The sequence below is a fragment of the Trichechus manatus genome, unplaced genomic scaffold, assembly GCF_000243295.1.
Source record: "Trichechus manatus latirostris isolate Lorelei unplaced genomic scaffold, TriManLat1.0 scaffold00150, whole genome shotgun sequence".
Classification (NCBI taxonomy): Eukaryota; Metazoa; Chordata; class Mammalia; order Sirenia; family Trichechidae; genus Trichechus; species Trichechus manatus.
Window position 1 is genome coordinate 4,072,273 of NW_004444086.1, and position 15,236 is coordinate 4,087,508.

The 15,236-nt window shown below is 44.8% G+C and overlaps 1 protein-coding gene across 1 annotated transcript; it reads left to right on the forward strand.

The window, feature by feature from the left end:
• Positions 1-21: 21 nt before the first annotated feature.
• Positions 22-1,707, forward strand: DRD5 (dopamine receptor D5). The gene has a single exon (XM_004385912.3). It carries the CDS (start codon positions 188-190, stop codon positions 1,616-1,618), a length of 1,431 nt encoding a protein of 476 aa, XP_004385969.1. The 5' UTR covers positions 22-187; the 3' UTR covers positions 1,619-1,707.
• The last annotated feature ends 13,529 nt before the right edge of the window (positions 1,708-15,236 follow it).

Here is a 15,236-nt window from a genome sequence, read left to right on the forward strand (position 1 = left end):
GAGGAGGAGACCGGGGTCCCCCGCGCTCCCGGGCTGCGGCGCAGCGCACGGTGAGCGCCTCCCGGGGATCAGGGGTCCCTTCGCCGCGGGTCCTGGCGCGCCCCCTGGGGTGCCTGATGGGGCCGCCCGGGGGGCGCAGGGCTGAAGTTGGGACCGCACGCAGCCTGCCCCTGCCGCCCAGCCAGACATGCTGCCGCCGGGGCGCAACGGCAGCGTGGACTCAGAGCGGTTCAGGCGGCAGCCGCGGCTGGTGCAGGAGGGCGCCCTGGGGGGCTCGGCAGGGGCGGCGCCGCTAGGGCCCGCGCAGGTGGTCACCGCCGGCCTCCTGACCCTGCTCATCCTCTGGACCCTGCTGGGCAACGTGCTGGTCTGCGCAGCCATCGTGCGCAGCAGCCACCTGCGCGCCAAGATGACCAACGTCTTCATCGTGTCCCTGGCTTTGTCGGACCTCTGCGTGGCGCTGCTGGTCATGCCCTGGAAGGCAGTCGCCGAGGTGGCCGGGTACTGGCCCTTTGGGGCGTTCTGCAACGTCTGGGTGGCCTTCGACATCACGTGCTCCACCGCCTCCATCCTGAACCTGTGCGTCATCAGCGTGGACCGCTACTGGGCCATCTCCAGGCCCTTCCGCTATGAACACAAGATGACCCAGCGTGTGGCCTTGGTCATGGTCGGACTGGCCTGGGCCTTGTCCATCCTCATCGCCTTCATCCCGGTCCAGCTTAACTGGCACAGGGACAAGGCGGGCACCTGGGGCGGGGTGGATCCTCCATCCAACCTGGCCAACGTGACGGCCTGGGACGAGGCAGGGGAGCCGGAGGCCAGGACGGAGAATTGTGACTCCAGCCTGAACCGAACTTACGCTATCTCCTCCTCCCTCATCAGCTTCTACATCCCGGTAGCCATCATGATCGCGACCTACACGCGCATCTACCGCATCGCCCAGGTGCAGATCCGTCGCATTTCCTCCCTGGAGAGGGCGGCGGAGCACGCGCAGAGCTGCCGGAGCCGCGTGGCCTGCCCGCCGGACGCCAGCCTGCGGGTGTCCATCAAGAAGGAGACCAAGGTTCTCAAGACGCTGTCGGTGATTATGGGCGTCTTCGTGTGCTGCTGGCTGCCCTTCTTCATCCTTAACTGTATGGTCCCCTTCTGCATCGGCCACCCGGAGAGCCCCAGGGCCGGCTTCCCCTGCGTCAGCGAGACCACCTTCGACGTCTTCGTCTGGTTCGGCTGGGCCAACTCCTCGCTCAACCCCATCATCTACGCCTTCAACGCCGACTTCCGGAAGGTGTTTGCCCAGTTGCTTGGGTGCAGACACCTCTGCTCGCGCACCCCGGTGGAGACGGTGAACATCAGCAACGAGCTCATTTCCTACAACCAGGACACCGTCCTCCACAAGGAGATCGCGGCCACCTACATCCACATGATCCCCAACGCGGTGACCCCCGGGGCCGGGGAGGGGGACAAGAAGGAGGAGGGGGGCCCCTTCGATCGCATGTCCCAGATATCTCAGACGTCCCCAGACAGGGACCCTGCCGCCGAATCTGCCTGGGAGCTGGACTGTGAGGGGGAGATTTCATTAGGCAAAATTACACCTTTCACCCCTAATGGATTCCATTAAACTGCGTAAGAAACACCCTTGTGAATCTGTGTAACCAACTGGCCACACACTGGCAAGCATGAACACGCACATACAGACACACACACACACACCCCTACATATTTCCAGTTGCTGCTCAGTTTATCACCTGTTTCTGTGTAGTAGCCCATGTGCTTATAAACCTCCTGAGATTGATTTGCTGTTGACAGAATTGGCTGAGGGGTGTGGAATAAGCTCACAGGTACCCCAGCCCAGCAGAGATGCCCAATGGTCCTGTTAGAGAAAAGAAGGTGAGACTTTGTTTTAAAATATATATATGTACTTGGTACTTAGAAAATGCCCTCACGCCTCCCCTTTTAAGCAAATGGATTGCCCAGTGACTGATTTGGGTCAGAATTGATGTTTAAACCACAGGGTCAGTGTGTGTGTGGTGGTGGCGATGGGGTGGTGGTGGGGGGTGACTTTCCTGTGTCTTGCTTTCTGTGGCCCTGTGATTATGCAATTTCTGTGCAGATAGGTGTCTTTACTACAGCCAAGGAATCCTTCGTGATTTGTTCTGGTGTCTAATAAATACAAATTATGTGGATCATGGGGTGATTATCTTTGCTTTGCCAGATTGGTTTTCAGGAAGGCTCCTGGAGAAACTACGAGTGCATCTTTAAAAAGCAGGGCAGACGTTCTCCGGGTCTGGAAGCCAGCTTTATTTTCTGTAAGGACAGTTTGGCCTTAAAGGTACCAAAGGGAAAAAAACAAAAACAAGCCACCCCTGCCAAAAAAAAAAAAAAAAAAACCATTATCAAATCCGATTCCTAGTGACCTTAGAGCCTTATAGCACAGAGTAGAAATGTCCCATAGGGTTTCCAAGGCTATAATCTTTATGGAAACAGGCTGGATTTGAACTGCCAACCTTTTGGTTAGCAGCTGAGCGCCTACATACTTCACCATCAGGGTTCCTTTTCATAAAGGTACACACAGGGGCAAGTGACTTTGAAGAGCTTCTGATTTCTCTGATTCGTTTTCATGAGATCCACATATCTGAGTCTGTGCTGAAAGCTGGCTTCAGTGCCACAGTGTCTGATCTGCGCTTCTTAAATCTGGGACTCTAATTTTTTTTCTCATCTGGAATTTTCTTTTTGACATAACATCGTGTAAGACAATTCTTCCTATTCGAGACAGATGCTCTCAATTCACTGAAAATATCATCTAGAATAATAGCTAGATCTTTCTTAGTCTCAAACCTTTAGTGTGTTTTCGAGTTCTGTGGTTCTAGATAAACCATGTTTCCTGAAGAGCTTTGAAATGTGTGAGTCGACACGCTTTCAAAAAGAAATCTCATTTCCAAATAGGGGTTATTTGTAGACAGTAATAAATGGGGACATTCATTTTAATGAAAAGGTAGGAGTCAGAGATGAAATTTGGAATGAAATTGAAATTGGAAAATCTGTTGGTTGAGGTGCTTAATGAAAAAGCCCAAATACTCTAATCTTTTTTTTCTCCCAATCTTTTTGTTTTTCCTCTCTGCAATCTGCAAAGAGAAAGGGAACATTTTATTTCCAAACCATTCCAGTGGGGAGCAAATTATTACCATTTGATCTAAATGTGAAGAATGTTAAGGGAAGCAAATGAAATGTGAATATGTAATTCCTTCCAAGTCCCTGCTTTGAAGCTGTCTGATCAAGGACAGTTCAATCAATTTGGGTTTCTTTAAGGATAATGTTATCGTCAGTCTACCAAACAACCACGTCTTGCTCACTGCAAAATGTGCAGTGCCTGGCACACAAATGCTTAGAAAATATTTGTTGAATGAATTGTTTCTGGATTTGGGAGATCGAAGACAAATACTATTTGGTACATTAATTTTCGTATAGGATTTAGTAAAATTGATACTAGAATCTGAAGTCTGTGTTCAGTTTTTGCCTCATGTGAACTGATAGCTAAACAGGCCAGTAAGGCAACATCAGCGGCAAAGAAAAGCACCTTGGTCTAGGATGCAGAGGTGGCTGTGTGACATTGACTGAGTCAATTAACCTCTCTGGACCTCACATTCTGTCGGCATCTGTCAACTGAAAGACTTATACTAGGTCACCGTTTTCCAAATTGTGTTTCATGATGCAATAGGGACCTACAAGATGTTAACTGCTGGAGTCTTTGGTCAAATAAAGGAGCCTGGGTGGTGAAACAGTTAAGTGCCTGGCTGCTAACCAAAAGGTTAGCAGTTTGAACCCACCCAGAGGCCCCGCGGGAAAAAGGCCTAGTGATCTGCTCCCATAAAGATCACAGCTTAGAAAACCCTATGGGGCAGTTCTACTCTGTCACAGGGGGTCACTATGAGTCGGAATCAACTCCACGGCAACTAACAACAACATGGTCAAATAGAAGTCCTTGGGTGGTGCAAATGGTTAACATGCTCGCTGCTAATTGAAAGGCTGGAGGTTCGAGTCCACCCAGAGGCACCTCGGAAGACAGGCCCGATGATCTGCTTCCAAAAGATCACAGCCTTCTACTCTGCACACAATTAACAACAACAACAACATGGTCAAATAGTACAGGGACCTGGGTTTGATTCCTGACCAATGTACCTCATGTGCAGTCACCACCCATCTGTCAGTGATGACTTGTGTGTTGCTGTGATGGTGAACAAGTTTCAGTGGCGCTTCCAGACTAAGACGTACTAGGAAGAAAGGCCTGGGGATATACTTCCAAAAAATCAGCCAATGAAAACCTTATGGAACACTCACGGCGACCCTATGTGTGTCAGGGTAGAGCTGTGCTCCATAGCGTTTTCAGTGGCTGATTTTTCAGAAATAGGTTGCCAGGTCTTTCTTCCGAGGTACCTCTAGATGGACTAGAAACTCCAGCCTTTCAGTTAGCGGCTGAGCGCATTAACCACTTGCACCACCCAGGGACTCCATGGCAAATGCAAAGGCCTGGCAATGGGATTGTGCTAGGCGCAATCAGGGAACAGGCAGGAGTGACAGGTGGAGCGTGATAGGCGTTCATGATAATATAACAGAGCAATGACAGGCACAAATGTATATTAATTCATTTAGCCCTTACAGCCGGTGAGGTGGGTACGTTCATTATGCTTATTTTACAGATGAGGAAATGAAGACACCGATGGGCCAAAGGTCAAGGTCACACAGGGGCAGAGCTAGACGTGAAGCCAGTCAGCCCAGCCACGGAGTCTTTAATCCTAACTGACCTGTGATGGAGAGAGAGGCACCAGGAGGGTCCCCAGTCAGCAGGTGCGCTGGTGCATGGATCGGAGCATTCGGTGTCTTGTTAACTGGCTAATTAACTGGTTAATTGGTTCATTCCTATGTCCACATATAAACAGATCTTCATCACGTGCCTGTTCTGTGCACAGCCTTGTGTTTGGAGGATAGCACAGCTTGGGCCAGTGGGAAAATAGCCCAGTACTGAGCCCTTACCTGCACCCAGATGGGGCCAAGTGCTTTCATGGATGCTGACTTAATCCTTACACTAACCACCTGAGGTGGGTACTATTATTTTTTCCAGTTTACACATGAGGACACTGAAGGTCAGAGAGGTTGTTTGTACAAGGTCGTGTGACTGGTAAGTGGTGGAAGCAGGTTCACACCTAGGCTGGTGGTTCTTAACTAGGGATGATTTTGCACACCCAAGAGGACGTTTGGCAGTGTCTGGGGATGGCCATGGGTTTGGTTTTTTTTGGGGGGAGGAGGGACATTTTTAGGAGTTCCTGGGTGGCATAAATGGTAAAGCGCTTGGCTCCTAAATGAAAGGTTGGCGGTTCAAACCTACTCAGAGATGCCTTGGAAGAAAGGCCTGGCAATCTGCTTCCAAAAGATTGTTGTTGTTAGGTGTCATCGAGTTGGTTCTGACTTATAGCTACCCTATGTACAACAGAACAAAATTGCCTGGTCCTGCACCGCCATCATAGTCATTGTTATGCTTGAGCCACTTGTTGCAGCCACTGCGTCAGTCCATCTTGTTGAGGGTCTTCCTCTTTTTAGTTGACCTTCTACTTTACCAAGCATGATGTCCTTCTCCAGGGACTGATCCTTCCTGATAACCTGTCCAAAGTATGTGAGATGAAGTCTTGCCATCCTTGCTTCTAAGGAGCATTCTGGTTGTACTTTTTCCAAGACAGATTTGTTTGTTCTTTTGGCAGTCCACGGTAGTATTCAGTATTCTTCAACACCACAACTCAAAGGCATTGATTCTTCTTCTGTCTTACTTATTCATTGTTCAGCTTTCGCATGCATATGAGGTGATTGAAAACACCATGGCTTGGGTCAGGCACACCTTATTCTTCAAGGTGACATCCTTGCTTTTTAACACTTTAAAGAGGTCTTTTGGAGCAGATTTCCCCAATGCAGTGAATCATTTGGTTTCTTGACTGCTGCTTCCGTGGGTGTTGGCTGTCGATCCAAGTAAAATGAAATCCTTGACAACTTCAATCTTTTCTCCATTTATCATGATGTTACTTATTGGTCTAGTTGTGAGGATTTTTGTTTTCTTTATGTTGAGGTGTAATCCATACTGAAGACTGTGGTCTTTAATCTTCATCAGTAAGTGCTTCAAGTCCTTTTCACTTTCAGCAAGCAAGGTTGTGTCATCTGCATAACGCAGGTTGTTAATGAGTCTTCCTGCAATCCTGATGTCCCATTCTTCTTCATATAGTCCAGCTTCTTGGATTATTTGCTCAGCATACAGATTGAATAGGTATGGTGAAAAGATACTACCCTGACGCACAGCTTTCCTGACTTGAAACCATGCAGTATCCCCTTGTTCTGTTTGAACGACTGCCTCTTGATCTATGTATAGGTTCCTCCAAAAGATTACAAATATTGAAGACTCAATGGAGTGCGGTTCTAGTCTGACACGCATGGGGTTGCCATGAGTTGGAATTGACTTGATGGCAACTGGTTTGGTTGGGGACATTTTTGGTTGTCACACTGGGGATGTTGCTCCTGACAGCTGGTGGGTAGAAAGCCAGGGATGTTATCAAACATCCTACAATGCATGGCACAGCCCCCTACAAAGAATTTTCTGGCCCAAAATGTACATAACACTAAGATTGAGGAGCCCTGACCCAGGCTGATGGACTCCAGGTCCCGCTGCCTCACTGAAAAGGCAAGCTGCGTAGGCTTTGAAGCTCCACAGCCCTGACTCCAAATCTTAGCTCCACTGTTTTTTTCTGAATTGTCTGAATTTGGCCACTTCTCCAAGCTTCTGTTTCTTTATCTAAGAAATGGGCACATCAGCTCCAGAGGATTGGGGTGAGGATTAAATACATGTGTATAACATGAACGTTATTATTATTTTAAATAGATTTTATTTTTTAGAGCAGTTTTAGGTTTAAGAAAAATTGTACAGAAAGTACAGAATTCCCATATAACTTCTCTCCACCTTGTACACTGCTTTCTCTATTATTAATATCTTGCATTCCTGTGGTATATTTTTTTACAATTAATGAACAAATATTGACAGGTTATTATTAACTAAAGTCCATAGTTTACATGAGAGTTCACTCTTTGTGTTGTACCGTCTTGAGGGTTTTGACAAATGCTTAATGTCATGTGTCCACCATAACAGTATCATATAGAATAGTTTCACTGCCCTAAAAATGCCCTATGCTCCACCTATTCATCTCACAGAGGTCATTTTTGTGTTGCTGTTTTTCTTTTTTAATGAACTCTAAAAGAGTTAATAAATTTTAAGAGGACTTTGAGCTTCTTAGCTTGTGTAGAAGCGAGGATGGCGAGATTTCAGTTTGCTTACTTTGGACGTGTCATCAGGAAAGACCAATCGCTGGAAAAGGACGTCATGTTTGGTAAAGTAGAAGGTCAATGAAAATGAGGGAAACCCTCCATGAGATGGATTGACATAATAGCCACGACAGTGGGCTCCAGCATACTAACAATCATGAAGATGGCACAGGACCGGGCAATGTTTCATTCTGTTGTACATAAGGTTGCCATGAGTCGAAACTGACTCAATGGAAACTAACAACAACAAGAAGCTTGCGTAGACATTGCCCTGGAAGCTAAGGTCTGTGAGAGCTGAGTCTTGGTCTGTCCTGCCCACCACCGTCTTCTCAGCCTCGAACAGAGCCTGGCACATAGTAGGTGCTCAGTCAACGTTAATTGTCTCTTGTCTCTCTTTGCCTTGGTCTCCTACACATACATGCATGCGTGTGCGCACACATACACATGCACACCTCAGTCTCAGTGCTGTAACTGAGTGAGGCACTCATCGATTTACACAGTAGTCCCAAGGTGGTGTAGCCCATCAGTGGGCCGGTCATCCTCATGGTCTGGGGCTGATCAAGTACATGCAGGGCTGAAAGTCCCCAAAAGTGCTGTCATCACATAACACATCTGAATGCCATTTTACAACTTTCAAAGTGCCTCTACAGTATTTCCCGTAAGCCTCACAAACAACTGGTCAGGTGGTTCTATCTGTTCACTGAAGAGAGAGAGCAGGTGAGGTCCAGGGACTCACCTAAGTTCACCTGGCTGGAAAGATCCAGATGGACTATGAACATAGGCACCCTTCTTACCACACCAGGCATGGAAGGATCACCAACAACAGGTGAGTGTCTCCTTAAACTTCATGCCCTAATGCCTCACTTGCCTTCCCCTAGTCCTGGCTCTCAGAACGACAGGAACGACCTATCCCCCACCTTAGGGAAGTTCTGTGGCCTGGTGAGACAGGACATGACAACTAAAGAAAATACCTGATGTCCCGAGAAAACAGCAGGGCCTCCTGGGCATTTCTACCTCTGTGAGGTCTTCCCACGTGTCTCTTCAGCCTGGGGGTTCAGGGTAGCTAGACTCCTTACATGGCGGCTCCAGGTGCCAAAGGTGGATGCCTACCACGTTTTATGACCTAGCCTCAGTGAACCATATTCTGTTCATTAGAAGCCAGTCATTAAGGCCCAGCCCATACTCAAAATGAGGAGATTAGATGTCACCTCTCAATGAGAAGAATGTCAAAGCATTTGCAGAAAAGATGTTTTACATTTTATGTTTTATTTAAAAATTTTTTATTCTGACATAATTTAAAACTTCAGACAATTTACAAAATGATACAAAGAATTCCTAAATACTGTTTACTCAGATGCCCCCACTATCAAGATTTTGCTATATTACTTGCTTTCATCTATCTATCTATCTTAGTTATCTAGTGTGCTATAAAAGAAATACCAAATAGTGGATGGCTTTAACAAACAAATTAATTCTCTCAAGTCTAGGATGCTAGCAGTCTGAATGCAGGGTGCCAGCTCCAAGGGAAGCCTTTCTCTCTCTGTCGGTTCTTGGGAAAGTTCCGTGTCATCAATCCCCTGGTCTAGGAGCTTCTCAGCACAGGGACTCTGAGTCTAAAGGATGCGCTCCGCTCCCAGCGCTTCTTTCTTGGTAGCATGAAGCCCCTCTCCTCTCTGCTTGCTTCTCTCTTTTATATTTCAAAAGAGATTGACCCAAGATACAACTTAATCCTGTAGATTGAGTCCTGCCTCATTAACATAACTGCCTCTAATCCTGCCTCATTAACATCATAGAGGTTAGGATTTACAACACATAGAATAATCACATCAGATCACAAAATGGTGGACAACCACACAATACTGGGAATTATGGCCTAGCCGAGTTGATACACATTTTGGGGGGACACAATTCAATCCATAACACTATCTGTATGTCTGTCAGTCTATCTATCTGTCTCTACATGTATCTATCATCTGTCTGTCAGTCTGTCTACCTATCTACCATCTATCATCTTATCCACCTACCTTGAGTCTCTGGGTGGTGTATATGGTTAAGAAACTTGGCAACTAACCAAAAGGTTGGAGGTTCAAGTTCACCCAGAGACACCTGGGAAGAAAGTTCAAAATATTAGCCACTGCAAACTCTGTAAAGCACATACTCTGGCACATAGGGTCTCCACGAGTTGGAGTCGACTGGACATCAACTGACATCTACCTGTTGATCTATCCATCTACCTATGTACCTACCTACCTATCTGTCATCTATCTATATTTCTATTTTCAGAACCATTTAAGCATGATTCCTATTTACCCCTGAATATTCCAGAAAATGAGGAATTCTCTTGCCTAATCTACAGATGTTATTCAGATTTCATTTGTTATTAAGTTACTGTCCTTATAACAACAAAATAATCCAAGACTGCATATTGCATTTAGCTGTCCTGGCTCCTTAAATCTGGAACAGTTCCTGCCTGTTTGTCTTTATGACATTGAGACCTGTGAAGCATATCTGACCAATTACTTGATAGAACGTCCTTAAACATGGGTTTGTCTGGTGTTTCCTCATGGTTTCCAACATGACCTTTGGCAGGAGGACCCAGGAGTGATGCTGAGTTATTCTCAGTGTGTCATAGCAGGAAGATGTGCTTGCCATTAGTTCCATTACTAGTAACGTTTGCTTTGACCATTGGATTATGGCAGTATCCACTATAAAGTGACTATGTCACCCTTTGTAATAAACAAATATCATATGGAGAGATACTTTGAGACTGAAAATATCCTATTATTCTTCCAACTTTCACCCACTAGTTTTCGCATCTGTTAATGATCCTTGCCTAAATCAATTATTATTATGGTTGCAAAATTAAAACAAAAAAACTATTATCTTTCTAAATTTATTGTTGACTTCTAAAGTAAGGATGAGCTATCTCTTGTTATTAACTGATTGAAAGATTGATTTATGTTTGTGTAGACCTTTGGATTCCTATTTTTTTCAATAGGCTATAGTCTCCTACTATCCTTATTTATTATGATGTTCACACTGTCCAACATTTTGTCAGTGGGATCCCTTTCAAGTTGACTCCTGTGTCCTTTGAACATGCTGTCAATATTCTTTGAGCATTTTGCTACTTTTTGGCATATTCCAGATGCATCTTGTGTATTCCCTGCCCAAGCCCTGGAATCAGCCATTTCTCCAAGGACCTCTGCTTCCTTTTAGCAGAGAATGGTATTTCTAAGTCAAGAAATGGGTTCTGGGATGCTTGTTGCTACTAGGCCCTCTCAGATATTCATATATTAAGATACACACATATACACACACCCCTAAGCATCTCTCTCTGTATATATTTCAAACCTGATTGCATGTTCGATCAATCTCATACTGTAGAAGCTGGTAAAAATCTTCAATTTCTTCATCTTTGGCCTTAGTGGTTGGTGCATAAATTTGAATAATAATTGTATTAACTGGTCTTCCTTGTAGGCATATGGATATTATCCTATCACTGACAGCTTTATACTTCAGGATAGATCTTCAAATGTTCTTTTTAATGATGTATGCAACGCCATTCCTCTTCAAGTTGTCATTCCCGGCATAGTAGACCATATGACTGTCTGATTCAAAACGGCCAATACCAGTCCGTTTCAGCTTATTAATGCCTAGGATATCTATGTTTATGTGTTCCATTTCATTTTTGACAATTTCCAATTTTCCTAGATTCATACTTCGTACATGCCAGTTTCCAATTATTAATGGATGTTTGCAGCTGTTTCTTCTCACTTTGAGTTGTGCCACATCAGCAAATGAAGGTCCTGAGAGCTTGACTCTATCCAAGTCATTACTTTGAGGAGGCAGCTCTTAAAGTGTTGAAAAGCAAAGATGTCACCTTGAAGACTAGGGTGCGGCTGACCCAAGTCATGGTATTTTCAATCACATCATATGAATGCGAAAGCTGGACAATGAATAATGAAGATGCCTTTGAATTGTGGTGTTGTCGAAGAATATCGAATATACCATGGACTGCCAGAAGAACGAACAAATTAGTCTTGGAAGAAGTACAGCCAGAATGGTCCTTAGAGGCAAGGATGGTGACAGTACGTCTTACGTACTTTAGACTATGTTGTCAGAAGGGATCAGTTCCTGGAGAAGGATCATGCTTGGTAGAGTACAGGGTCAGGGAAAAAGAGGAAGACCCTCAACGAGATGGATTGACACAGTGGCTGCAACAGTGGGCTCAAGTATAACAATGATTGTGAGCATGGTGCAGGATGGAGCAGTATTTCGTTCTGTAGTACATAGGGTCGCTATGAGTTGGAGCCGGCTCGATGGCACCTAACAACAACAACGTATCTCAAACCAAAAAACCAAACCTGTTGCCATCAAGTCAATTCTGACTCATAGTGACTCTATAGGACAGAGTAGAACTGCCCCATAGGGTTTCCAATGAGCAGCTGGTGGATTCCAACTGCTGACCTTTTGATTAGCAGCCAAGCTCTTAACCACTGTGCCACCAGGGTGTCATATATATATATATATACACACACACACACATACGTATATATATATATGCCTAACTATGTACATATATTAAGACTCATGGGTTCATTATGATACCTTGTTTGCATCGTTTAAAGCCATCCATCCCACTAACCATTTAACCACTAATGCTGATTCAAATCCTGAATCTCTAACTTTCTAATTTATGAGACCTGGAATTCAAAGTGATTAAGTTACCTGCCCGTTTTTTTTTTTTTGTTTTATTTTCATATTAAAATGGGGATAATAACTGTCCTTACCTTGGGGTTTATTGGGAGGACTCCGTGATATGATGCCTGTGCAATGTATAAAGGCATGCAGGCAGTGAGAATTCAAACGACGCCAGCTCTGTGGTTGTGTCCCTGAGAGCTGCAAGCAGAGGGAAGGACTTCTCTGTGTCCGTATAGTGGTCCTGTGCTCCATTTTAGGGGCACCTGCTAAGTGCAGGAAGCATACTAGGGACCAGGCGCTCAGGGAGCCAAGATCCATAAGAGAGTCCGAGTGGCTGAACAGCAAACCAGACTTGACCACACCTGGAATAGGAAGAAACAGGACAAGATGTCAAGCTTGTTGAGGAGGTAAATGACAGATACCATTGGAGAGTTAAGAGGAGAATGTTCTTGAACCCATGTGGATCCCCTGGGGCCCTAGACCGATTGGGAAGGGTTGAAGTGAACATGATTACCCCTACTGACAAGTAGGGGTAGAGCCATCATACTTTTGCTTTGACCCTGTTCATAAGATGTCATTTTAACATCCCAGGCATGTGTCTGGGGACATAATAACGAGCACAGGAGAAACACTCAGAACATTGTTTTCTATTTCTAAGATTGTCCCTGCCCTCAAAACTCTCGTTTAGCTAGGGGAGCCAGCACTCCACCAACAGTGATGGAATAAAGGTGAGAACCAGCATTTGTTGACCACATACTTTGTGCCAGGTGCTCCATGTTCACCTGCTCATGCAATCATTGCACTATTCTCGTGAAGTAGGTGCCATCGTCTTCACATGAAGGATGAGGAGAAGGAGGCTCAAAGAGGTTCAATAATTTGTGCAAGGTCACGCTTCTAGGAAGTGACAGAAGTGGTATTTGAAGTGAGAACTGTTCATGAGGAAGGTCCTACACAGACTGAGCCATAGTCTGGAGAGTCCTCCCTTGGGACATTACGACTCCTTGGAGGGGTCCAAACCGAGAGAAAATCCTTCATAATATCGCCCCATGGGTCTTCTCCAGGTTAAACATATTGAAGTTCTGAAACCATTGTTCACTGGAACCTGGTTGTGAACCCTATTGTCTACATCCGGTGGGGTCTACCCAGCATGGAAGGCATCCTCCCTTTCCACACCTCTGATATGTCTCAGTCCATGTGTCAACTTGAATTCATTGGTAGTGGCCACTCAGAGTCTTGTGATGAGAAGGACTCCAGGAGTGGATCCCAACTCAATGGAAATGAGGGCCCTGATTGATTAGTGATGTCCATTATGGGTTTGGGAGGAGACAGATGTTTGATGTGTTCTCAGCCTTTGCCATTATGGGTCTACCACAGTGGTGTCACTAGGAGGTTGCAGGGGTGACACTGTCAGAGGGGGTGACACCAAAACGACAGTCTATAAAATTTTTGTGCAGTGTTTCAGCAGAAACTTATTATTTTATATAAAAATATCTCTGTAGTTAGTTACAACAACAAAAACATTTTTTGTAAGCCAAGCTTACGTGTATCAGTATACCTACAAGCCTAAAACTCTATGCCAATTTACTTTGTGAACTTCAATGTGCTCAAGTCAGAGCTGTCATTGTTACTCAATTACAATGATGCCTCGAATCACATGGTTTCATCTGCACAAACTAAAAGCGCACACTATTGTTTTTGTTGCTGCCAGTATTTTTACAGCTGCTGATTTTTTCAAATTTTCCGGTGTTTTAGCTACAATGTTGTTAGGTGCCATTGAGTCTGTTCTGACTCATAGTGACCCTGCATACAACAGAATGAAACACTGCCTGATCCTGTGCCATCCTAACAATTCTTGTTATGCTTGAGCTCATTGTTGCAGCCACTGTGTCAATCCATCTCGTTGAGGGTCTTCTTCTTTTTCGCTTACTCTCTACTTTACCAAGCATGATGTCCTTCTCCAGGGACTGGTCCCTCCTGATAACATGACCAAAGTATGTGATTCGAAGTCTCACCATCCTTGCTTCTAAGGAGCATTCTGGTTGTACTTCTTCCAAGACAGATTTGTTTGTTCTTTTGGTGGTCCATGGTATATTCAATATTCTTTGCCAACACCATAATTCAAAGGCATCGATTCTTCTTCCATCTTCCTTATTCATTGTCCAGCTTTTGCATGCCTATGAGGCGATTGAAAACACCATGGCTTGGGTCAGGCGCACCTTAGTCTTCAAGGTGGCATCTTTGCTTTTTAACACTTTAAAGAGGTCTTTTGTAGCACATTTGCCTAATGCAACAAAAAGAATGTTTCATTTCTTGACTGCTGCTTCCATGGATGTTGATTATGGATCCAAGTAAAATGAAATCCTTGACAACTTCAATCTTTTCTCCGTTTATCATTATGTTGCTTATTGGCCCAGTTGTGAAGATTTTTGTTTTCTTTATGTTGAAGTGCAATCCATACTGAAGGCTGTAGTCTTTGATCTTCATTAGTAAGTGCTTCAAGTGCTCTTCACTTTCAGCAAGCAAGGTTTTGTCATCTGTATAACGCAGGTTGTTAATGAGTCTTCCTCCAATCCTGATGCCGAGTTCAACCTCTCGGGTTATTTGCTCAGCATATAGAGTGAATAAGTATGGTGAAAGTATACAACCCTGATGCACACCTTTCCTAACTTTAAACCATGCAGTATTCCCTTGTTCTGTTCTAACGACTGCCTCTTGATACATATACAGAGTCCTCATGAGAACAATTATGTGTTCTGGAATTCCCATTGTTCATGATGTTATCCATAATTTGTTATGATCCACACAGTCAAATGCCTTTGCATAGTCAATAAAACATGGGTAAACATCTTTCTGGTATTCTCTGCTTTCAGCCAAGATCCATCTGACATCAGCAATGGTATGCCTGGTTCCACATCCTCTTCTGAATCTGGCCTGAATTTCTGGCAGTTCCCTGTTGATGTGCTGCTGCAGCCACTTTTGAATGATCTTCAGCAAAATTTTACTTGTCTGTGATATTAATGATAATATTTGATAATTTCCACATTTGGTTGGATCACTTTTCTCTGGAATAGGCATAAATGTGGATCTCTTCCAGTCAGTAGGCCAGGTAGTTGTCTTCCAAATTTCTTGGCATAGATGAATGAGCACTTCCAGTGCTGTATCTATTTGTTGAAACATCTCAATTG

What these genes read in the sequence shown, in the direction of transcription:
- DRD5 (XM_004385912.3), top strand. Translation starts at nt 188, where the DNA reads ATGCTGCCGCCGGGGCGCAACGGCAGCGTGGACTCAGAGCGGTTCAGG.